Source organism: Peromyscus leucopus, chromosome 3 (genome assembly GCF_004664715.2).
Source record: "Peromyscus leucopus breed LL Stock chromosome 3, UCI_PerLeu_2.1, whole genome shotgun sequence".
NCBI lineage: Eukaryota > Metazoa > Chordata > Mammalia > Rodentia > Cricetidae > Peromyscus > Peromyscus leucopus.
This window is the reverse complement of record NC_051065.1, coordinates 38,144,905-38,168,707: the sequence shown is the minus strand read 5'-3', so window position 1 is coordinate 38,168,707 and position 23,803 is coordinate 38,144,905. Positions and strand designations below refer to the sequence as shown.

The 23,803-nt window shown below is 43.2% G+C and overlaps 1 protein-coding gene across 9 annotated transcripts in view; it reads right to left on the bottom strand.

Moving 5' to 3' along the window:
• LOC114707973 (gamma-secretase activating protein) overlaps positions 1-23,803 on the bottom strand; it is a 107,079-nt gene that overhangs the window by 64,595 nt on the left and 18,681 nt on the right. For 8 of the 9 annotated variants that reach the window (XR_005091047.1, XM_037203563.1, XM_037203562.1 and 5 more), the window contains exons 4-12: positions 23,528-23,597; positions 23,190-23,243; positions 14,579-14,667; positions 10,155-10,221; positions 9,035-9,084; positions 5,420-5,524; positions 4,903-4,962; positions 3,540-3,583; positions 2,315-2,400 (exon numbers count right to left, since the gene is read on the bottom strand). Coding sequence is in view for 8 of the 9 variants with exons in the window: in XM_037203563.1 (XP_037059458.1) it covers positions 2,315-2,400; positions 3,540-3,583; positions 4,903-4,962; positions 5,420-5,524; positions 9,035-9,084; positions 10,155-10,221; positions 14,579-14,667; positions 23,190-23,243; positions 23,528-23,597 (625 nt within the window). In the remaining variant the exon portion in view is untranslated. Of the gene's footprint in view, positions 1-2,314; positions 2,401-3,539; positions 3,584-4,902; positions 4,963-5,419; positions 5,525-9,034; positions 9,085-10,154; positions 10,222-14,322; positions 14,336-14,578; positions 14,668-23,189; positions 23,244-23,527; positions 23,598-23,803 lie in introns of those variants that run through there. The other variant, XM_028890912.2, reaches the window with a different exon arrangement.

Here is a 23,803-nt window from a genome sequence, read left to right as displayed (position 1 = left end):
GATTTCTTTTAAGGATAATGGAACATGGGTTATCTGAAAGAATATCTGACTAGATACACACTGAATTATTTGGTAGTCAAGTGTGTAGTGTCTGAACGTTACTTTTGTTTTTCAGACAGGGTCTCACTATTGAGCCCAAGCTGACTTTAAACTCACAGCCCATCTTCCTCAGCTGCTTGAGTGTTGAGACAACAGGTGTGTACCGTCAACCTACTTACAATCTGCTCTTAAATGGTTTACTTATATATGGGAAGATGATAAAGGAAATACTGAAAATTATATAATTAAACAAGACATATAAGTATTCGTTATATTTTTAATTATTTTATATGCTTGAGCATTATGAAATAATTGTGATAAAAAACTCTTCTATGACTTTTCATAAATCTTAGAATAAAACCTAAAAGCTTTTATGGTCTGCAAGGCCCTACTTCATCTAGCCCTGCCTACATCATCACCTTCCTCTCTCAGTCCCCCTCCTCCCCACCCCTGCTCACAGTGAGAGATGTTCATAGACAGTTTCCAGCTGAACAATCACAGTCTTTGAATTCACCAGGACTGGTTGATGGAGGGGTGCGTGTGGCTGAGGAAGACTGGGTTGATAGAATGAACAATGGGATGGATTGTGAAGGAGTGTGGTAGGAAAAAGTACTTTTCAAGACTAAAGGAGAACGGGCTGGAATGCCTGGGAGAGAGGGAGAAACAGAGACGAACATATTTCAAAACTCTGCTACCTTCTATTAAATATTCACCATATACTCTCCTAGCTTCCTGTAATTCTCATTCTTAGTATTTATTATGATTCTATTTGAATAGTATGTGTGCACTTACAAAATGTCTAGAATCTTCACCAACAGTAGCCTCTACTAAGGGTCAGGTCATGTTTGCTCATCACTGTGTTGCTCAAACTTGGTCTGGGAGACTGGAGACACAACTCAGCAGTTAGGAGTGCCTGAGGGCAGTCAACTGCTCTTGCAAAGGACCAAAGTTTGGTCCCCAGTGTCCTCGCTAGATGCTTCACAACCCCCTGTGACTCTAATTTCAGGAAATCCAATGCCCTCTTCTGGCCTCCACAAACACCTGCATCCATGTGTGTGCGCGCGCACACGCACACACACACTCGATTAAAAACAAAGTATTTTGAAAACCCTAGCACACAGTAATGCTCCATGTTAGATTAATATGTGGATGACACATATTTTTTCTTTAAATAATTGTATATGTTTATGGAGACTATGATTTCAATTAAAAAATTACTCAAGAAGGAATATATCTGCTGAGATTGATATATTAAAATGGCTATTATGCTTTGTTTTCAGGGTTGATTTAGATGTTAATTGAATTTGATATGCTTTCTCAGAAGATTGAATACATATAATCATATTTCTCTTTCATTTTAGGTTCCCTTTCCCCCTTTCCATGTTCTCTACATAAACAGACATGTGTCAAGCTCCAGCCTCTAGAACAGCAGTCTGTCACACAGCATTTATGTCCAGGTACATGGGCTTAGACGCCAAACATGGGCCAAGGAGATAGCTCCACGGGTAAAAGTGCTTGCCACAAAGCCTGACATGAACCCAATCTTGCAGCCCACATGGTGAAAGAATTCTCTCCCACAGTTTGTCTTCTGGCTTCCACATGCATGCATGCAATGGCACACATGCCCACAGACACACACAACACATGCAAAACAATGTAACAAAAAATAAATAATTAGAACACAGCACATCAGTAACGCTGACATAGAAAGCATTTCCTATGGGAAAATGTGCATTGAGTAAATGTGAATCCACCCACTCTATTAAAACAACAACAGTAAAATCTATTAGAACAATTACCCTGTTGGTGGTGGCTTTTCTCATCAATACAAATACATATTAAATCCTAGTGTGAGGACAGAGGTGTCACTCACCTTACGCCATTAGGAGTCAGCCCTACGTTCCCTGCTCAGTGACAAAAGGGTAAGGTTGCAGTGGAGAAGATAATGTGGCATATGAATGTACATAAATATCCATTTGATGATTTTTTTTTTGTTTCTGGTTTTTTGAGACAGGGTTTTTCTCTGTAGCTTTGGTGCCTGTCCTGGATCTCTCTCTGTAGACCAGGCTGGCCTCAAACTCACAGAGATGCACCTGGCTCTGCCTCCTGAGTGCTGAGAGTAAAGGCATGTACCACCAATGCCTGGCCCATTTGATGATTTTTAAAATAATGTGGCTGTTTTATTTCATTTTCAGGCTTCACATAGTTGAACAATGACTGTAATTTATATAGAACTCAAGTTAGTAAAAACTGATAAGGAGAATCCTGACTCTACCTGTGTGGTTGGTAAAAATGCACAGAGAAGGCTGGCGGCACAACTTGTCTTGGTCTTGATAATAATCATATCCAAAGTTGACAAATCTAAGATTACAAAGAAAAAGAAATTGAATGCATTTAAAAAGGTATTCTCTCTATACATGCTATAACCACTACAACACACTCACAGAGGCAGAAAAATGTTTCTGATCTATTTCAGCAGAAAATTTTTGTTTAAAAAAATGTAAAACAGTGATTAAAAATATATGTGCTACATAAAAGATATGGGCCTGGCAATAGACAGAAAATGTTATTACTTACAACATATGTTTTCATAATATTTGTGATTTATAGTAAATGTTATCTAAAATATGCACATATGTGTTCAAAATAGGCCCAATTAGATATCATACACGTTTACTTAAAGCCGGCGAAACACTGAATGGCCCAGGACTGCCATCACTCTGATTCTGGAGGACTTTCTTTTCTTCTGACCTTTGAGGAACTCTGTTCTGTTTCACTTCTTTTTAAATTCTGTAGCTTTTTACCTCACATAAAATACTCTGTAAAAAGAAAAATCTTGCCTTTTGTGTAAAGAAGAAAACAAGAAAAAAAAATAAAGCAAGAAACTGGGCTGAGTTACAAGTGGGTTGACCTGTGACCTCTTGTTGGCAGTAAGAAGCATTGTGACGTTTGCTCTAAATGCATTCATGCTGACTCACAGACGCTCTTGTCAGTCACAGGGAGACAAGCACTTCCACACACCAGAATAAATGCAGGTACCCTACAGAAATGCATGGCTGAGAAAATCAACACAGCTGACTTCACACGTGTAATCCTGTGTCCATTGACAAATCAGCTTATAGTCTGTAAAGAACAGGAATATTAATGATAGATCCACAAGGGACTAGGCAGATGGCTCAGCAGTTAAGAGCACTGGCTGCTCTTCCAGAGGAACCAGGTTTGATGCCCAGCACCCACAGGGCAGGCCACAACCTTCCGTGACTCCAGGTCCCGGGGATCTGACGCCCTCTTCTGGCCTCTGCAAACACTGTACACACACGGTGCATAGACATATATGCAGGCTAAACATCCACACATATAAAACAAAAGTAAACAAATCTCAAAATACATGCATAAAATATCAGACTGTTCCACTATCTACCTATCACAATTAAAAGAAGATGTCATCATTTTGCTACCTATAAATGTCTATGAAATTTAACATTCTATGGATAACTTACTTAAATCCTAAGCCACTCAATGATATGTCCAAGGGCATTTCAAACTGTCAAAAAAATGAGAAGGCGATTAGCATTAAAAATGACATTACAGGTCTTCCCTAGAGAAGAGCATATCAACTGATTTCCAATGACAAATGGTCAGCCCTGAAATCATGCAAATAACACTATACAGACATGTATATACACATATCATATATGCATACAGTAAATAACATTATACAGACATGTGTATACATATTCATATATGCATACAATAAGTAACATTATACAGATATGTGTATACATATTCATATATGCGTATAATAGGTAACATTATACAGACATGTGTATACATATTCATATATGCATACAATAAGTAACATTATACAGACATGTGTATACTTATCCATATAAGCATACAATAAGTAACATTGTAGAGACATGTTTGTACATATTCATATAAGCATACAATAAGAATGAATGAAAGGAAAGGCCATGGATTTGGAGGAGAATGGGAAGGTGCATGGGTAGGGTTTGGAGGGAAGAAAGGGAAGGGAGAAATTTTATAACTATATTATAATCTCAAAGAAATTTCAGTAAAAAAAATTACATGATAATGGTTGTGAAATGCAAAGCAAGCTGCCAGTGCTCGGCTGGCCTGTTGATAGAGTCCACTTAACCATCCTCCCCAAAGGCGAGACCCAGAACCCACAGGGCAGGGAGTCTACTGGGAATATCTTAGTTTACAGATACATTCAGTGCACGTTTCTTTCCTACAAGGCTAATTCTGCCTTCAATGAATACCATGAACAGATTGTGTAGTAGGACAATTAACAGCCACACCTTTTACAAGACAGACATTCAGGGAAGGAAGGGAGCCTGGGATGTCTTCTGGAGTGGGTGAGCTAAAAATGGGGCAGGAAATGATAAGAAAGTCTTATAATAGTGTGAAACCAATATGTGCTTGATACCAATATTGGTCCTAAGAAAGGAAATGGTGTCCATCCCAGATAAAGACATACGCGGTGCCTTACCATAGACAGACCAACCCCCAACAGCTTTTCCAAGGGTGACGCTAGGTGCTTACTAAACTATACACTCTAACTGACTTCCTTCCTCATCCTCAAACCATTCTATTCCTGATTCCTTTTGAGTCAATAACTTGCCTTCCTCCAAGCCCCTCTTAGGGCAGCTGCTTTCAAAACATACTCTCCTATGCATCATATCCTCTTCACCTGCATCAACTGCGCATCTGATCTCAAGACAGCAGAAACCAAGTTATTTGATCATGCAAGTGACTGGCACAATTTCAAAATACCAGAAATGCTGCTTATGATTTCAACTCTAGTAAAATTTCCTCAGATAGATCATTCTGTGTACTTACCATTAAATTAAAGCTTTCGTCTGCCCAAAACTGGATGCACTTCAAGACACTCTTTGATTTCTAGAAAAGAAAATGCTTGATATCTTATCTCCAAGAATAAAAAAGCTGAAGAGAAAAGTGGTCAAGAAGCAGTAACAGCAAAACCTGTTTATTGTCTTTAATAAACCTTCATTGGCTGTTCCTATTAATGGTAATGTAGCTATTAAAATACTACAGCAGAGCCTGGAGAGACCCCTCGGTGGGTAAGGGCTCTGGCTGCTCTCCTAGAGGACCTGGGTTAGATTCCTGGTGCACACATTACGGCTCACAGCCACCTGTAACTTGGTCCCAGAGGATCCAATGCCCTCTTCCGGCCCCTTTGAACACTGCACACACACGGTACATAGACACACATGCAGGTAAAACACCCATATGCATAAAATAAAAATAAATAATCTCAAACATTTTTTAGGACACAGCAGTGATGTCAAAATTATATTGTTTCTATAGAAACAGGTACCCATGGGCTAGTTCTTACCTCCAGTTCAATGTAGTATACTCTCTGCTCTGACATATCCCATTGAGCCCAAATAAAATCTTCAGCTATTCTGTCTCTTGGGAGATGGCTAGAATTTCTAATCACCTGGGGACAAAATGATTTTATAAGTAAGTATTTTTAAAAATGACATCTTAAGTCTTTATTTACACATATCCTATCCCTGTGACACATGTAAATGCCCCTACTTAATTATTAGCACCTCCCCCACATCCACAACATAAATGCTTTTCCTATAAAATGTTTAAGGCATCATCGCCTCTTTCCTAATGCCCTACGCTCTGTTCTTCTCAGCTTAACAGGCAGTTTTGCAGAGGCCACACCTTCCACAAACGTGTACTAACAGAAGTTTATAACTTCCTGCTGTAATCATACCCCTTTGATCAGGTCTCCAAAGACAAAGGCTCATGATACCAGGCCTAACGGAGAACACTGTAGAGCCCGGATGAGCTGTTCACCATCTGGTGGCTTTGGTCATGGTCTCTCCTTTACGTGTTTCACAACACATAAAGGGATGGCATTTCCCATCCATCAGCAATACTTGACTCTCACCCTTCAAGATCTGACTTGGATTGCCTCTTGGACAAAACCTCACCTCAGAATCCCTATAAAAAGGCAAAGTTCCTTGGCTCTGTATTCCCGTGGGGCTTTTGTGTGCTTCTCTTAGTTACACCTGAGGACCTTCCCAGTGAGCGTGCATGCTCCTAAGCACCTCCTGACTCTCCGAATCTTAAGTGTTTCTAGAACTTAATATTACTTAAGGACTGATTCTAGAAATGAAGGAAGATGAAATAAGAGCACATTAATAATGTTTTAAATGTAAAATGTCTCAAAGAACAATAGAAATTTAAAAACAAAGGATCAGGGCAGAGGACATAGCTCAGTGGGGTCCTTGCCTAACACACAGGAAGCACTAACCCAGCCCCACAAGCCAGGCCTGTGGCACATGACTATCCTCCCAGCACGTGGGAGGGTCTTAAGTGTACGGTCACTCTTGGGGAAACTGAGACCCAGAGAGGTTAGATTAGGCTGTGAAGCCCAGAATCCTAACGTCTGGCACTTTTCTCTACATATCAGCAGATTTTACAATGACTTCACAGAAGGAGCTAAGAATGCGTGCTCCAGGGGATGGGAGATGGCCGTAAAGTGCTGTCCTGTAACCCTGAGAACCTGCACTTGACCCTCAGATCCCATGGGGAAAAACAGGCACCGTGTGTGAGCAGACAGACGGGATGTCCCCTAGGACTAGCTGGCTACCCAATGTAGCCTCATTAGCAAGCCCCAAGCCAGTGAGCTATCTCAAAAGAGATGGTATCTGAAGAATCACACCCAAGTTTGACCTCTGGCCTACACACACACACACACACACACACACACACGCACGCACGCACGCACGCACGCACGCACGCACACACGCACACATTAGCATATACACACGTACACACAAGAACACACAAACACACATACACTTGCCAGCATGAACACACAAACACACCAACATACAAGCACACATCAGCATATACACAGATGCACACACACAAAACACACACCTACATACATGTGCACTCATGAACTGGGCATGGTAGTCCACATCTATAATACCAGCACTCAGGACACTGAAGCAGGAGGATCACAAGTTCCAGGCCAGACTGAGAGACAAAACAAGAGCCAAACTAAAAAAAAGAAAAAAAAAATAGAGTTTACTTTCTAAGGGCAGGGGTATGGCTCAGTGACTTAGCATGTGAAATTCCAGGCCCAAGACATTTCCTCAAAATGCCTACCAAGCAAACACCAAACGGTAAAACATAAACCCTCGACCCTGAGCTGGACCTGGAGAGCAGCCTGCAGTGGTGCAGCTTCAGGCCTGAACCCTCTCCAACCCGAAAGGAACTTGTCGGTGCTGCTGGAACTCAGGGGAGTCTGGCTCTCCTGGGTCCACACCACTGGGCCGTGGGAAGTGATGCCAAGGACCCCACGACACCTGTCTGTGCCCTCTAACTCCACCGGTCTCTACGTGTATGAACTCTGGGTCGGGGGAACAGGCTTGGGAATCTTTTCAACCAAAGCCATGTGACAAGATGAGCATCGGATTCTGGCATGCCCACGTCGCTCTGGGGTGACTCACTTAGGGAGCGGTGGCGGCACCGTGTCATGTTTGGTGAAGACGGGAATTACACACCCATAAGGAGCCACCACCAAAGCCGCCCCGTGTGGGCAGAAGCGGATGGACAGACTCTGGCTGGGCCATCCTGGTCCCGGTGCTGTCGGGCAGTGGGAGGAACCCTGTCTCGCTCTCCCCACAGCACCTTTGGCTCCACATCTCCCGACCCGTTCTTAGACTGCTCGCTCCCATCTAACGTGTGCTTAACGCCCTCCATGTCCTCACAGCTGCATCTGGATCTGCCCATACACACACACACACACACACACACACACACACACACACATACATATACACTCTCAAACATACCACAAATCACCATAAATAAGTGTAAAAAATTGAAGGTTATCTCATAGACTGAACATTGAATAAACCATTTTAATATCTATATATATTCAGAGCTCATAAAAATTCTCAAGTAAAGGTAACCAAGTAGAAAAACAGATACAAATACAATCAGTAAATTTTCCTAATAGCAAATTTAAATAGTAAACAGAGAAGATGCCCAAATTCAATAAACAGTAAAAGAAATACAGACTAACCTGGCGGTAGGATTTCATACCCATGACATCGGGAAATGCTGAAGGTAAATTTACCTGATACTCTCACACTTCCCAAAACTAGGTTTTGGGGAAGCAGCTAGCAGACCCTCCTGAAACTTGTTAAATGCATATCCCACCAACCCAGTCATTCATATCTGAGGATTAAGGCCAAAGAAATGAAGGTATCGATGTGTAAAGGTGTAAACACAGATACAACATGTAAAGGTCCAAACACAGCAGACTGGCTAAAACATCACAGACACCCTGCCAAGAACTACCATGCACTTCCTCAGAAAATAAACTGAAGCTATTCTAGCTGGCTTAGAGACATCTAGAGATAATTACACACATGAGTTAATAATAAACCAAGACAGAGCTTATCACAGGTGGAGATAAATGTGGAATAAACATAAGCTAATAAACATGGAGAAGACTATGAAAGGACATGCCAGACCAAAGGAGGGTGGTAGAGTACAGAAGTCATGGTCCTCTCTGCGATACGTGTGCATACATAAACGTTAGAGACAGAGGAGTAGTTATTTTTCTACTTGCTAACCTCAGTAAAACAGCAAACACGAAGACAGACATTAAATTACATATTATATCTATTCGATACAAACAATTGACTTCCCCGTGTGTGCGTCTACCCTTGGACAGGTTTGCACAAGCAAGCAAGAGTGTGGAGGGACTCAGGGTCCACTGGGGGTGCGGTAGAAAGGAGGGTCCCTAACCGTCCACACATCTTTGTTCTGCTTCACATGTCCTAACAGAAAGGCTGTCATTCAAAAGACATCAAAGAAATGTTTCGTGTCAATGGAGTCCATCTGTCTTTAGAAGTCAGAGACACAGCCCCTCCTAAAGAGAGTTCTGAAGGAAAAGGATTTCAATATTTACCACTCTGTTTCCATCTTTTCTTGTGATCTGGATATGAAACCGATCAATATCTTTAAAAATAAACCAAAAGAAAGATATTTTACCATTCAGGAAAAACCATCAGTGCTGTTCTTCTAACGGTTACACAGGGATCCCGCGACACTTCCAAGGCCACCACTCTCCCCTGCTGACAGTGTTCCCAGACCCACATTTACTTCTCTCCTTCGTGTTATAATCCATGAAGCATATAGCCCTCTGCTGCCTAACACGAGCCTCAGTAGTGGGGTTCACCTCTAATTTCCATATATATATATATATATATATATATATATATATATATATATATAAATGTAGGTAGAAATGCAGATGATAGATAGATACATAGGTACATAGATACATAGATAGATACATAGATAGATATAGATATGAGGTATTTTTAGGGGCAACATCACATGAACAAAATCTGTAACACTTTAATTCAATTTGTAGTAACAGTAACAATTTAGGTTTAGTCACACTTATATTCTGCTGGTTCTAATTACAAAACAAAATGTGGTACCAAAAATTGAGCCAAAACAAAGAAACTAAACATAAATATAATGCAACCTGTCCTTCCAAACGAAAGTCAGCCCATAGTTTCACCTCATGACATGAAAGCCTGCTTGTTGGTAAGTACCAGTGGGTTTTGTCTGCACTCCTTCCCAAATCTGAAAACATCTTGGAAGGCCATAACCTCTTGCATCACTTCTGCTTGAGTTTGGTCATACGACTGTGTGCTTTAGATCTGCCCGGAATTCTTCTAGCAACCAAGCCTTTCCTTCCTTCTCTCCACCCAAGCCCCTTAACCTTGATCACAGTCATCCGCTCTGACAGATAGGCATCTTAAAGGAAACAAACAGTGTAACTGTTCTACAAGTGAACAACTGAACATGTATGTGTACACGAGCTATTCCTTTCCCAAGACAAGGAAACTGAGCAGAGGTTCAGAAAAGCTCTCACAGGAATTCTAGGTCTCGAATGGACATCAGAGGTAAGCAGACCCTTGGCAATGGTAAAGATATCCAGCTGATTCAACAGACTTCCCCTTTCACTAGGAGACTGTGTGCATGCACCCCTGTTCGTTACCTAAAGATACACTTACATTTCTCTTCTGAAATCAGTAACAGGTGGTTCTGTAGAAGATGACTTTCAACATGTGGGTAGAGGAACTGTAGAAAGGGAATCATAAAAAACATAAGCAACTATTTTGTTTGTGCTGGTCCTTCGGTAGTTGTTTGATTACGGTTACTGCTACATGATATGCAAGGAACTGAGAACCACAAAATATTTTAGGGGAATCATATGTAGACATGTCAAAGGTCAAGCAAGTAGAGGAAGGAACCCCTAAGGATCTCAGTTTTCTAGGGGGAGGTTGACACCAGGTACAACTTTATCACCATTCTTTTGAGCGTAAGAGGGGAATTCCTCCAGTAATGATGTTCCTGTTTGAAATATTTGATTCCAAAGCTAATCAGAAGCAATGCAAATGACATTTATACAATGTTTTATTTCACACAGAGACAAAGTGGGGTCAGTGCATTTATTGAGAAACTAAGCCTAGTATATGATTGAGAACCACATAAACACAGTCCCTGCTGCAATTTCCAGACTTCCACATCTGAGACACAAAGAACGAAGTCACCAGGGACTTTCCAAGAAAGAACAGGGAGTCATGATGTGGCAAGTGGCTAAAGATGTACAAGGCTCGAAGTTAGGCTAGCTGTCACCGGGAAGAGAAAGCTTGGGCAGAACACTGCCAGCACGCTCTCCGCTGTGTGTCTGCCCACGGCATGAGGCTGACCCTATCGGCTGTGATAATGAAGGAAAGCTGGCACAAGATGGTGCCAACGCTCAATCCTTTCGTCATCAAAAGAGTGGCAGACAAGAAGTCAGCCTTTTCATATTAAGGCAGCTTTACTAGGAGTTGTAACAGAGCATTTTGTTCCCTGGCACCCAAAACTTAAAACATTATAAAAGGACATAACTGTTTATGGCTCAGTTTCATAGACACTGGATTTTCTATTATTGTTGCCTTTACTTTCCATGATAGACCAGAAGTAGGACAGATCCATTTCTTCAAGTAACCACTGTTGAATCTCCCTCTAGAACTGCAGAGCAAACCACTAGCTGTATGACATTTTTCTCAGCAGCAACCCTAAAATTACACAATAGACAGCAATATAGAATTTGGCTACAAAAGTAATACAGAGCTAATTATTAATGACTTCTAGAGTGTGTACAGATAAGATGCACTGCACAATGGAGCTGTGGAAAGGTCTGAGGTGAACAGCACCACACATGTGACCATAGAGCTGTGATCTGTGAGCCTGTCTGGTCTTCACAGGCTACCATGGAAGTGATTTTATAAGACCCGTGGTAGTTATCTTCTATGAGGTGGTCCTAGAGCAAGGCCTGGAAATTAAAACACAGCCTTCAAATACAGCTACAGAAGCGTTCAGGACGGCTCTCTGGCATTCTAAATCAATCCACAGTAAGAGTCTATGCAGTCGCTGTGCAGTTAGGGAACCAGCTTCACAAATGCAGCGAGGCTGAGAATCTGTTGTTGGATGGAGTGTAGGTGTGTGGAAAGGTGTGTCTCTTGGTGTACCTCGGCAGGAGGGGACTCTCAAAGGGTGGCATGTGAGGACTTTCTACTGTAGTTCCTCTGACATTGGTGACCAAGACTGCCAGTGCAGATAGGAAAATTTACAACTGTAGATGGCTGATAAAAAAAAAAAAAAAAAAAAAAAAAAAAGGAGACAGAACACAGTACAGACCAGACTCGGTGGACTGTGGAGGGTGCATCTCTGCCGGGAGAGGGACAGAGCAGAAGGTAAATGTGCCATGGGCGGAGGCTTGCAGTTCTCACCTCTAGAGGAGAGGGTATTAGGAACAGGGGTAGGACAAGGAGCTGGGGTGGGCCCATGGAATGGGCATGGGGTTTATTTCATTTGGGTGGAGACATTTGTCTCTGGCCAATAAATATAGCTTTGTATTATGTACTTTTAATTAATTCTAGCTGAGATGAAATTCATATAACAGAAATTTCATCATTTTAACCACTTTTCATGATTTCAAAGTAGCTTTTAATCTATTTGCAACATTGTATAACCATATACTTATAAAAGCTCTTGTGAGACCTGGTGGTATATGCTTTTAACCCAGCATCCTTGAGGCAGAGGCATGGCTCTCAGTTCAAGGCCAGCTTGGTCTACACAGCCGTTGCAGGCCAGCCGGTGCAGCACAATGAAAGACAACAACGCACTCTCTTCTGTCCCAGCTCCCTGGTCTGTCCTCGTCCTTTAATTTTGTCACGATCATTCACCCTGCCTGGGTGCAAATATTGGGAATCCAAAACCAAGCCGGAAAGGGAAATGTGCTCTGCCTCCCAGCTGCCCGCGTACTGCAGCAGTGCGGATAAAGTCGTTCCCAGAGGGAGAGAAAAGGCTTGCAAGCTCCAGGTTGGGGCCTGTCTGCAAGCAACAGGAGAGGCAGGCAAACACTGGGTCAGATGAACCTATAGGAGGGGGGAGGAGGGGAGGGGGAGGGGGAGGGGAGAGGAGAGGGGAGGGGAGGAGAGGGGAGGGGAAGGGGAGAGGAGAGGGGAGGGGAGGAGAGGGGAAGGGGGGGAGGAGAGGGGAAGGGGGATGGAGGGGAAGGGAAGGGGAGGGGGGAACGGAAGGGGGAGGGGACGGGAGGGGGAGGGAGGGGAGGGAAGAGGCAGCCCATTGGCTGCAGGTTGGTGTTGTGGAATATTATTTTAAGATGTTACATTTGTTTATGTTGTAGAACATAATGACACAAAGATGTGTTGCATTTTTTTTTTAATTTATTTCATGTGCATTGTGTGAAGGTGTCAGGTTCCTGGAACTGGAGTTACAGACAGTCATGTGCTGCCATGTGGGTGCTGGGAATGGAACTCAGGTCCTCTGGAAGAGCATTCAGTGCTCTTAACCACTGAGCCACCTCTCCAGACCTGTGTTGCATTTGTTTAACGCTGAGAAGCTGTGTGACTGTGCCTGTCTAAAACACCTGATGGTGTAATAAAGAGCTGAACGGCCAATAGCAAGGCAGGAGAAAGGATAGGAGGTGCTGGCAGGCAGAGAATAAAATTAAGGAGAAATCTAGAAGAAGGAGATCAAGGAATGAGAGATGAAGGAGGAAGACTTCAGTGTCCAGCCATCCAGCTACACAGCCAGACACGGAGAAAGAAGTAAAGAAAGGTATACAGAAGTAGAGAAAGGAAAAAGCCCAGAGGCAAAAGGTAGATGGATAATTTAAGTTAAAGAAAAGCTTGGAAGAAACAAGCCAAGCTAAGGCCGGGCATTCATGAGAAAGAATAAGCCTCCATGTGTGTTTATTTGGGAGCTGAGTGGAGGGTCCCCAGAGAGTAAAGAGTAATAAAACAGCTACAGCCTGGGGCTGAAGCAGATACCACAAGAGAGAGTAAAAGACAGCAGAGCGTGAAGTTAGGCACAGGAAATGATGCTCTAGTACATTTGTGTATAATCAACCCTCGCTTTGGTAATCACCAAGGACCCTGGGTACTGAATACTAAACTTGATCACAGGCCAAATAGGTTAGGTCCCTACAAACCTCTGTTCACACTCTTGTAAACAGATGAATATATACTCTTGTCTGTGTGTTTCTGTTGAGATACACCTCATGTCACACATCTTATTGATTCATTAACTTTGAGCTTATGGCCCACAGATCAATAACATACCCGAATAAAGCTTATTTAGATAACACACACGTTACTGTAAGACACATCACAACCTTTGTATTCTTAGAAACACTAGACAAAACTTCAACACAACACTGGGACGTCATTTCAGTCACATCACAAGAAAAGCACAAAAGTTAAAAACTCACGGCACTAGGCAGTGAACACCTCTTGTCTACAATGTAAGCATGGAAACAAGTCAGAGCATCATCTCAGCTGGGGATGTACAAGCAAGTGACTCACCCGCTCAGCCAATGCCTGGCCAAGTGCCAGAAGTGGTAATTTTGAATTGCAAATAAACCTTCATAAACACAAGAATGCAGGCATGTGGATGGAATCTTCAAATAAAAAATGACTTGTCCACCCACATTATCCACAAACTGCTTCTGTAGCAATCCATGCTGTTGCTAAAGTCAGGAATTTACTATCATTAATCAGATAATTAGTCTGTCAACCAGGCAAACATGTGAAATAAACAATTCTAAAGCTTACCACAGAGTTATTTTAATATTTGATGTTTTATCATGTGAAAACCTTGCCTTACAGGTATAGCAGAGCTGAGGCAGCCGGGTCTGAGTTCTTGTCTCCATGTTTACAAGGGAAGCATTGATGTTTGCAGCCTTCACATCTGGAACTCTGCAGCCTTCACATCTGGAACCTGCAGCCTTGACATCTGGAACTGTGCTTGGAGGGTCAAATGAGCTAACGTGTGTGAAAGCACTTTGTAAACAAGCACCTTCCTCCGTAGAGGTCACACCTTCTGATTAATGAGACAAGTGATAGGTGGCAGGCTTGCTTACCTGTACCCAAATACAGCTCTCCACTGCTTTCAGAACCTTCACATTGTTGACAGGATGAATTTCAACCAGCAAAGTTAAGCACTTTGATCCTACAGAGACAGGGAGGATTTCAGTCCTAACAACTGGGATAGCACATTATTATTCTCTTTTCTCAAGCAACCATGAAAAAGAATGCCTGATGTCTCAACTTACACCAACTGTGGGTTAACAGAACAACTCTACCATCATCATAATGTCTCTTGGGTGATGTTAAACTAATTCTAGTCCCCAGTTCCTTTTTTTGGGGCTATGTGTGGCCCAGGGGCTCTAAAGGAGCAATCGACCTGCCTTCCACATCCTTCCACACCTGAGAGAAGCTGCTTTTGAGCCAGTCACAGACCGCCCGTGTTAAACAGGAAGCACCGTATTTACAATACAAATGGTTTCTAAGGATGCTATCACAGTGCACCCCTGACTCCACAGGGGCATGTGTGCCTGACACACTGACCTCCAGCAGGTTCCCCTCCTCCCAGACAGCATCATTTGCAAATAGGTGCAGCTGGGTTTTGAAAGTGTGTGTTTCCTATTGTATCAGCTATTTCTTAATTTTCCTAAGGTTTACTATGACATTTCTCAAACTCAAAATTGGGGCCATAGGTAGGGCAACTGACCAGACTCAGGAGGCCTTAGTTTTCATTACCAAAAAGGAAAAAAAATCAGATAAAGAACCCACAATGAAGAAGAAGTCAACGTGCCTGTAGTGAAGCTATTTTTAGCACAGCTCCGTAGACTCCCTGGCTTCTAAGTCTAAATCAACACAGAAAGCCCCTACTCATTGTCTGCCCAGTTCTGCAGCACAGTGGCAACCAGTGTGTGTGAGAATATAAAGATATTCCGATGCGCATGTGTCATGGCTGACAGTGCCTATCAGTAGCACATAATCTCAATTCCCCAAGAGCAATGGAGCGCGCAGTCAACAGCTAGCTTGGTCCTGGTGTCCTAGCTGAGCAAATGTCATAAAAGCAATTAGGAGTCAGTCTGTGGCCAGGGGCTGGAAGGGGTTACCACAGATGTCCAAATTTAGGTCAGAGGTCCCGCCTCCCAAGAGTTAAGTTCTTATGACTCTAATACAGTTAGGTTCTCTCTCAATTACTGTATTGGGAATATTAATGCACAATTTGGGGATCACACAGCAGTCTGGAATCAACCAGTTTTCATTTCTTAAGAGTAAACCGGGCACATGAGCCAGTTTCCGGGATATGACCTAACAAATTATGAGTCCTGGGTATTTTTATAAAAATGTCTTAACGATCCCCAGAGGGGAAACTCCTGAACCCAGCGGCAGTCAAAATGGGAACTTCCTGGTTCTGGTGACTGTGAGGCCAGCTGCAGTCCTGGAGCTAACAGGCAGAGCTTGCAAGGTCCTGCCGGAAGGAAGGAGGAGCAAGCTGAGCAGCTCGCTCACACCTGTGACCAAGGGCGGAAACTCAGGGCACAAGGGCTCCTCACCCTCCACCCCCACCGCCAGAGGCAAGGCCGGAGAGCCAGTCACCTCGCCAACAATGTGGTCCTTGCAAGTCAGAGAACACAGCTACTTTACTGCAACCCTGCAGGAGCAGGCAAGGCTGCACCGTCTGCTGCCTAAGCCAGACTCCCCGAAGCTCTGGAAGCCCTGCAGAGACTGACTGGACTTCTGGTAATAAAGCCGAGATGGCGAAGCAGACAGTCTACAGGGAGGGCATCCTGTGACCCTGCGGGGCCACGCCTGACTTCCTCATCGTAGGTGGATGGTTGCGCTTTTCTTTCCTTCTCTTTTCTGAGAGGTCTCAGTCAGAGCAGGCTGATGATCTTCAATTCAGCATTGCTGAGGATGGTCTCAAATTCTTAATCCCTGTGCTGGTACCTGGGAATGCTGGGATTACAGGAGTTTACTTTGTTTCACTTGGCACGCTTTTGATTCTGCCCTGGAACTCCTACCTCTCACCTTCTAGGATGCTGGGCTACCTACCCAGTGTTGTGAGATTGGTTTTGTTTGTTTGTTTGTTTGTGGGGAGGTCTGTGGGAGATTTTCTTTCTTTTAACATCATTTTTCAAGACAGGGTTTCTCTGTGTAGATTTTTGGTACTGTCCTGGATCTCACTCTGTGGAACAGACTGGCCTCACAGAGATCCCCTGAGTGCTGGGGTTAAAGGCATGCGCCACCGCAGCCGGCTTTTTTCTCCTCCTTTGAAGCAGTTTTTCCTGCATCGCCTTGCCCAGAGCTCAACAGGTTTATTGTTGCCTATTAACGCTTTCTCACACAGCTTGTTACACACCAGTTGGGTATTCGTCTCTATCAATGGCAGATTGATAAAAAGTATGATTAGAAACTAAGAAAATGCCTTGAGGGATTTGAGGAGATGGTTCAGTGTGCAAAGTACTTGCTATGAAAACCTGAGGAACTGAGTTCAGATTCCAAACATTGCATAAAATAGTCAGACATGGCAGTGTCCACCACTCCTGGAGTAACTCCAGAGTGAGACAAGCAGATCCATCTGGCTCACAGGCCAGCCAGCCTGGCCAATCAGTGAGCTCTGGGTTCAGTGAGCGATCCTGTCTCAAATAGAGCAAGACAGAGAGCAACATTAGAAGGCACCTGATACTAAATGCTGTCTTCCACACTCGCTCACACTCCACACACACGCACACCTATCCTTCTGAACACACCAATCACTTGAGAAGGCAAGACAGCAGGAGAGCTATTATGTTGAATCACAAGTATAAAACTAAAGAAACGTTTGATGAGTACTAGGGTTTCTGACAAAACAAAAGAGCCAGTGACGGGACAGGACCTCAGTTGACAGAGGCTGTTCTCCGGCTGGGCTGCAAGCAAAGGTGAATGTTCCAGTTCATTCTGTTGCTGCGACACATACCGTGACCAAAAGTGACCTGAGGGAGGAAAGGTTTGGGGGTTGCATTTATGTTTGTTTGTTGGATTGGGGGGGTGTGTTTTTGCTTTGTTTTGGCTTACACACCTAGGTCATAGTCCGTCATTGAGGGAAGTTGGGGCAGGCAGGAAGCAGGAACTTAAGCAAGAACTTGAAACAGAAACCACCGAAGATTTGCTTGCTGACTTGCTCACAGGCTCATGCCTCGATAGCTTCCTTATACAGCCCAGAACCACTGCCCAGGGAGCGGTGATGCCCACAGTGGGCTGGGCCTGCCTACAACAATGAACGTTCAAAAGAATTCCCCTCAGACACATCCACAGGCCAGTCTGACTCAGACAATCCCTCAACTGAGACTGTTTCCTCAGTGACACAAGCCATGTCACCGACAGTGAGGTACTCTGGAAATCTGCATGATGTCTAAAACATGGCTCCAGGAGTAAGAGAGATGTGGGTGTCAAAGACAGTCAAGAAAAAAAACAGAACAAAAACAAGAAAGGAAAGCAATTTTCCCTACTAATATCTATGTTAAATATGCAGAACCAAAATACTACATTAGATAATACAAATGGACAGCCAATTACCTCTTATAAAATTCACATGTTCTAACTGCATGAAAAAGCCAGTTTGGGGAAACTCTCTAAGGGAAAATGAGGACTTGGCTTTTACAGCATGAATTTATGTATGTACAAACAAAATAACCAACTGTCATTTAAAGTTTCTTTATCTTCCTCCACTAACCACCCCCCCACTCCCCCCACCCCCGTTCAACATAGGCCAGGCATTTAAACTAGACAACCATCATAACGGTGGGAGTCAACCACCATGACAGGAGTGTCTCTCAGGGACGTGCCATGTGCTCCACAGTGAGGCTCCTGAGCCAAACCACAGCTCTGTGGAATACTTATCTGTCCCTAATGGTATGGAGGCGCTGGGAAGTTCAATGATGGTGAGGTCCAATGCAAATGGCCACCCCAGTTGCTGCCCAGGGGTATCTATTGTATCTGGTAGTAAATGCAGCCACAAGAGAGGATGTAGAGCTCAGCCTGGGCCTCTTCCTATGGAAGGTCATTTTCTAAACAAACATTAACTATACTATAGTTAGCTTGGCTATACTATAGCCAAGGAGAGAGGCTGATGATAAAAGCTGACTGTAAAGTGGGTAAATCAGAGAATCTTTTACTTGAAATATGTTACAGTTTGTTTTTTTTGCAATGGGAAAAAAAATCTCATTTTAAACAATAGATTGTTAAATAACACTTTGCAAAAGACTACTTTTTTTTAAATAAATGACTTATAAGGTAGGCATTCATGAGTAGACAAAAGAAATCTTTCCAATATATCTGTTCAAAGGACAAAACATGACATATTCTATAGTACTTTCTGGTTACATCGTTTCTGAAATCACTTTCTTAGGGTGAAGGGTGTTTTGAGACAGGGTTTCATATAGCCCCCAGGCCAGCCTTGAAGACATTCTGTAGCTGAGAATGACTCTGAACTCCGGATCCTCCTACATCTACCCTTAAGGTCTGGGACAGCAAGGGGTGTTCCACCAAGCCCAGCCTGATTCTGAAATCTTAACTGAGCAGAAAGAAACCTTCCAAGGTGATGACTGGTGATTCTCAAAAGTATTTCTCCAAACCTGGCTTCCTCTCACCTCAAATTCTGACTCATATTCAAATCCATACCTTACATCTCACATCTCAAACTGATAATGCACAAAACCAAACACTTCCTTCTACTCCTGTTCACACACACACACACACACACACACACACACACACACACACACACACACTTGTTCTGGGGGAAAAAAAGCTGAGTTATTCTCGACTTGTTCCTTTTCGCATGTGCCAATCTTGACATGTGATAATTAGCATGTGCTAATCTTGACAAATCTGTTTTCTAAACGTGTCCAGATGCATCCCTTAGTCTACATGATTCCCCTTTGCTCATAGAGAAGGTCAGGTCATTCCAACGGTCTCTGCTATGAAGACAGCCACCCTGCACCTCACCTCCTTTTTCTCTCTGACTTCCATTTCCTCCACCTCATCTCACGGTCCTGTCGCTCTCTTAAAACAGTGACTCTACAAAATCTAGTCTAGCCTTGCTCTGTCGGAAATGTAATTCCCGTTCTCCTCTTTCAGGTGCCTGTCCGACCATGTCCCAGTAGTATTTCCATGACAAATAAACTAAAAACACCAGATTCTCTGCCTCAGATGCTGCTTCCAGTGAAATTCAAACTAAGGCCAGAAGTGACCTCAGGGGACAGGTCCACTCTAGCCCTGAGAAGTTTGCCTGAGGGAGTGAGGACTGGGGAGCGTATGCCAAAGGTCATAAACATGGTAGACACGAAACATTAGCACATTAGTGGCCACCTGGAATCTGAACCTGCTTGAGGGAACCTCAGAATCATCCCTTTTCAGACTGGAAATGGGGGACAATTTCCCTTCAGCTCCCTGATGCCCACTGGTCATGGGCTGCCCTATTGTGCATACATCCACACTCCCAGGCTGTCATGTAGACAACAGAGTCTTCCAATGATCCTGAGCCAAAAGCAAGAAGTTTCAACTTCTTGCTTTAAAGAAGCAGAGAGGGAATGTTCTTGAGTTATACTGGACAAATCTCGTTCTCACCTCAGTGATAGGGATAAAAGGTGAGTTAGGATACAAAGCTACTTTGTAAGTGGCATGATAACTAATAATATTCAGGCTAATGTGTTTAAAGACACAAGCAAGCAATCTCATCACAGGTGCCCAGTCCAAGGCTAAGCAAGCATATCTGAACAGGATGCAACTTTGAATCTTCTCTGGGAGTGCATTTTATAACACACCCAGGGCTGACTATTGCTAGGCATGACACTGAGGCAGAAATGATGAATATCAAGTAAAAACTACAGTTGCTCTGAGTTTCCTGGCAGAATAGAACTTTTCTCTGACTCAAGGTCACAAGGAATAAGAAGCAGCAGACCACACACACATCCACGGTGTGAGGATATTTCTCACCAGCTTGGAGCTGCAGCGGTAACCTTGCCTTCCCAGACAACAGAGTACATCAGATCAGCCCTGTGTCCCGTTTCGTTCAAACCCTTGTTTAGGAGTCAGCATCTCAATGTTCTAGAGCCCACCCTACATAATCCAGTCCAATCCGGCCCCTTGAGGCAAGCATTGCATCAAATCCCAACAGCAGTAAAGAGTGCATGGGAATGAGGAGGAGGCCGGCAGAGGGACGAGTGGTCATAGCTCTCTGCATGTCACTGAAGGTGAAAGTCGGAGTAAAGAGGAATGAGATTTCAGAGAAGACAGCTAGCCCACCAATGTCTCACAAAAGCTCTTCCCAGGCTTGGCTCCAGTTACCCTCAGAGGCCAGCACAGCCTCGTGAGCCTCATGTGGAGAGTATGTACAAAGGGTTTTTCCATCACATGTGACCACAGAATACATCCGATGGGAACTGTGCAAACAAAAGAAGGAACCAAGCGCCAAGCAGACAGCAGAGGGAAAGCACCTGGGGCAGGGCAGCAAGGGCCCAAGTCCGGCCCTCTGGACCAGGCTTGAAAACTGGCAGTTCACAGGCTGCTTCCGGCCCACAGGTGGCTATTGCTGCTGGGGCAGAGTCTTAAAAACCAGTTGAGCCAACTTTTATAAATTAGATTTTTACATAAAAGTCCAGAGTTCTCAACAAATTGCAAAGCTGGTCCCAGTGGACTTAACTGCCCTTTACAGAAACAAAAATCTAAGTAAGAAGTAGCTCTTGCCAGGCGATGGTGTCGCACACTTTAATCCCAGCACTCGGGAGGCAGAGGCAGGCAGATCTCTGTGAGTTCGAGGCCGGCCTGGTCTCCAAAGCGAGTTCCAGGAAAGGTACAAAGCTACACAGAGAAACCCTGTCTCGAAAAACCAAAAAAAAAAAAAGAAAAGAAAAAGAAAAAGAAAAAAGAAAAAGAAAAAGAAAAAGAAAAAAGTGGCTCCTCTTGGATTCCGGGAGTCAAGACCCTGTACCCTTCACCAGTCCTTACAGCTGTTGAGCCCCTCTCATTAAACAGCTGAAGTGTTTCTCTGTTTCCATGCTAACACTGGAAACAACAAGGCCATTGAGAAGGTTCAGCAGGAGCCTGACCACCTAAATTCAACCCCAGGACCCGTATGGTGGAAGGAGAGAACCATAAGTTGTCCTCTGACCTCCACACACAAGCCCATATACATACAGGCATACAAAATAAATAAACAAAATGTAATGGAAATATTTAACAATGGAAACAATAAAAACACCTCATTTTTCTTTTTTATGTGGGTATGTATCTGTACAAGTACACATGTTAATGTGTACATGTGAAGGCCAGAAGTCAAACTGTATGTTATTTCTCAGGCACCATTGCTTGTTTTGTGAGACTGGGTCTCTCATTGGGCTGAGGATGGTCAAGCAGGCTAAGCTGGCTGGTCAGTGAGCCCCAGGGATGGCCTCTCTCCACCTCCACAGCACTGAGATTACAGGAGTGCACTGTCATACCTGGCTGTCTACATGGATTTTAAAGATTGAACTCGGGTGTGGTTGATATATTGTGCACCCCAATAAACTTATCTGGGGTCAGAGAACAGAACAGTCACTAGATATAGAGGCCAAAAAATGATGGCACTCATGCCTTTAATCCTCTCACTTGGGAGGCAGAGATCCATCCAGATCTCTGTGAGTTTAAAGCCACACTGGAAACAGCCAGTCAAGGTGACTCACACCTTTAATCCCAGGAAGTGATTTCAGACAGCAGAAAGGTATATAAGGCGTGAGGACCAGGAACTAGAGCTGGATAAGCTTTTAGGTTTTTGAGCAGCAGTTCAGCTGAGACTCATTCAGGATGAGGACACAGAGGCATCCAGTCTGAGGAAACAGGATCAGCTGAGGAATTGGCAAGGTGAGGTAGCTGTGACTTGTTCTGCTTCTCTGGTCTTCCAGCATTCACCCCAATAACTGGCACTGGTTTTGATTTTATTAATAAGACCTTTTAAGATTCATGCTACACTCAGGTGCTCATGCTCACACAGCAAAACTTCATTTTCCTCCCACCAAATCTATTTATTTATATGGCCTCTGGCCACTGTGAACATTTGTAGTTGACGCCTGGTACTAGCTTGGAGGCTCCATGAAGGTAGCCACCCACCTCACCACTCTCCAGAAGTTCTGTCTGTGGTACTTTACAGGGGCCTGACCACACACATGCGGTCAACACTTGAGCTGTGGGGCAGGAGGATGACACAGAATGCCTTTTGAAATTTAAAAAGCAAAAGGTTCCACATGGCCAATAAACTACAAAGTAGGTTTGTGTAAATGAACAGATCTGTGTTTTATTTTGTATTTATGAACTATCCACAATGCTTTAGAGATTAATCGATATTTCACCAGACATTTTTTAAGTAGCACTGTAAGTTTCCCTACTTTTACATTAGCTTCTGGCCGTGGAAGCCAAATATAATCTTGGCATTTATTTAGTCTTCAGGTGCTAATTATTATCTCATTTTTTCTACAATTCCCATTATATTATTTTTCACACCTTCTTGCCTACTTGACAAACAAAATTTAAAGTCTTGCTTGTATGTAAATGGCTACAGCCTTTCTATTCTAAGATAAAGGCACTTCTAAAAGGCTTGAAATTTGGCTTAGTCCAACAGATCTTTATCTATCAATACATATGAAAGAAGAATAATTTCATTACCTGGCTGAAGCTCATTCCTTACTCCTTCCTTAGTATACTGAATGAAACTTGCAGCTAATGGAAAAGAAAAAAATCAGTTAGCAACTGATCCACATGGCAGCTTGTTCAAGTTTATCATTTTATACCTGGAATCCATGAGATCTGTCACTATAACACTGTAGACAAACGGAAACCATTAATTCCTATAGCTGTGTCCTACAGCTTCTCAATTTCAAACTTGATTTACCTAGAACATGTATTTTCTGGAAAGTTGTCATTATAATCAAATATTGCAAAATCCAGAATGCTTCGCCTTGAAAGATGCAGTTTTAATGGGCAGCCATGAGCTCTCAACTCACCAAGCAAGGTTCTCTCGCTGTTGACAGAGCAGCTGACAGCTTGCATGTCCTTCTCAAAGGTGTACAGATGCTGTTAAAACAACCCAAAAAAGGAGGATTATGGTAAATAACAACTGTATGGAGATAATTCCTATTAAACTTTATACCAAACATTGTTTAGCAAAGCATTTCCTAAATGAATCATTCCTAAAGAACCGTCAGTGAACTAGTCTATGCTGATATGGCCTGGATTATTTTTCAGGGAAAATGTTTAATATGTTATGCCACATTTAGCAC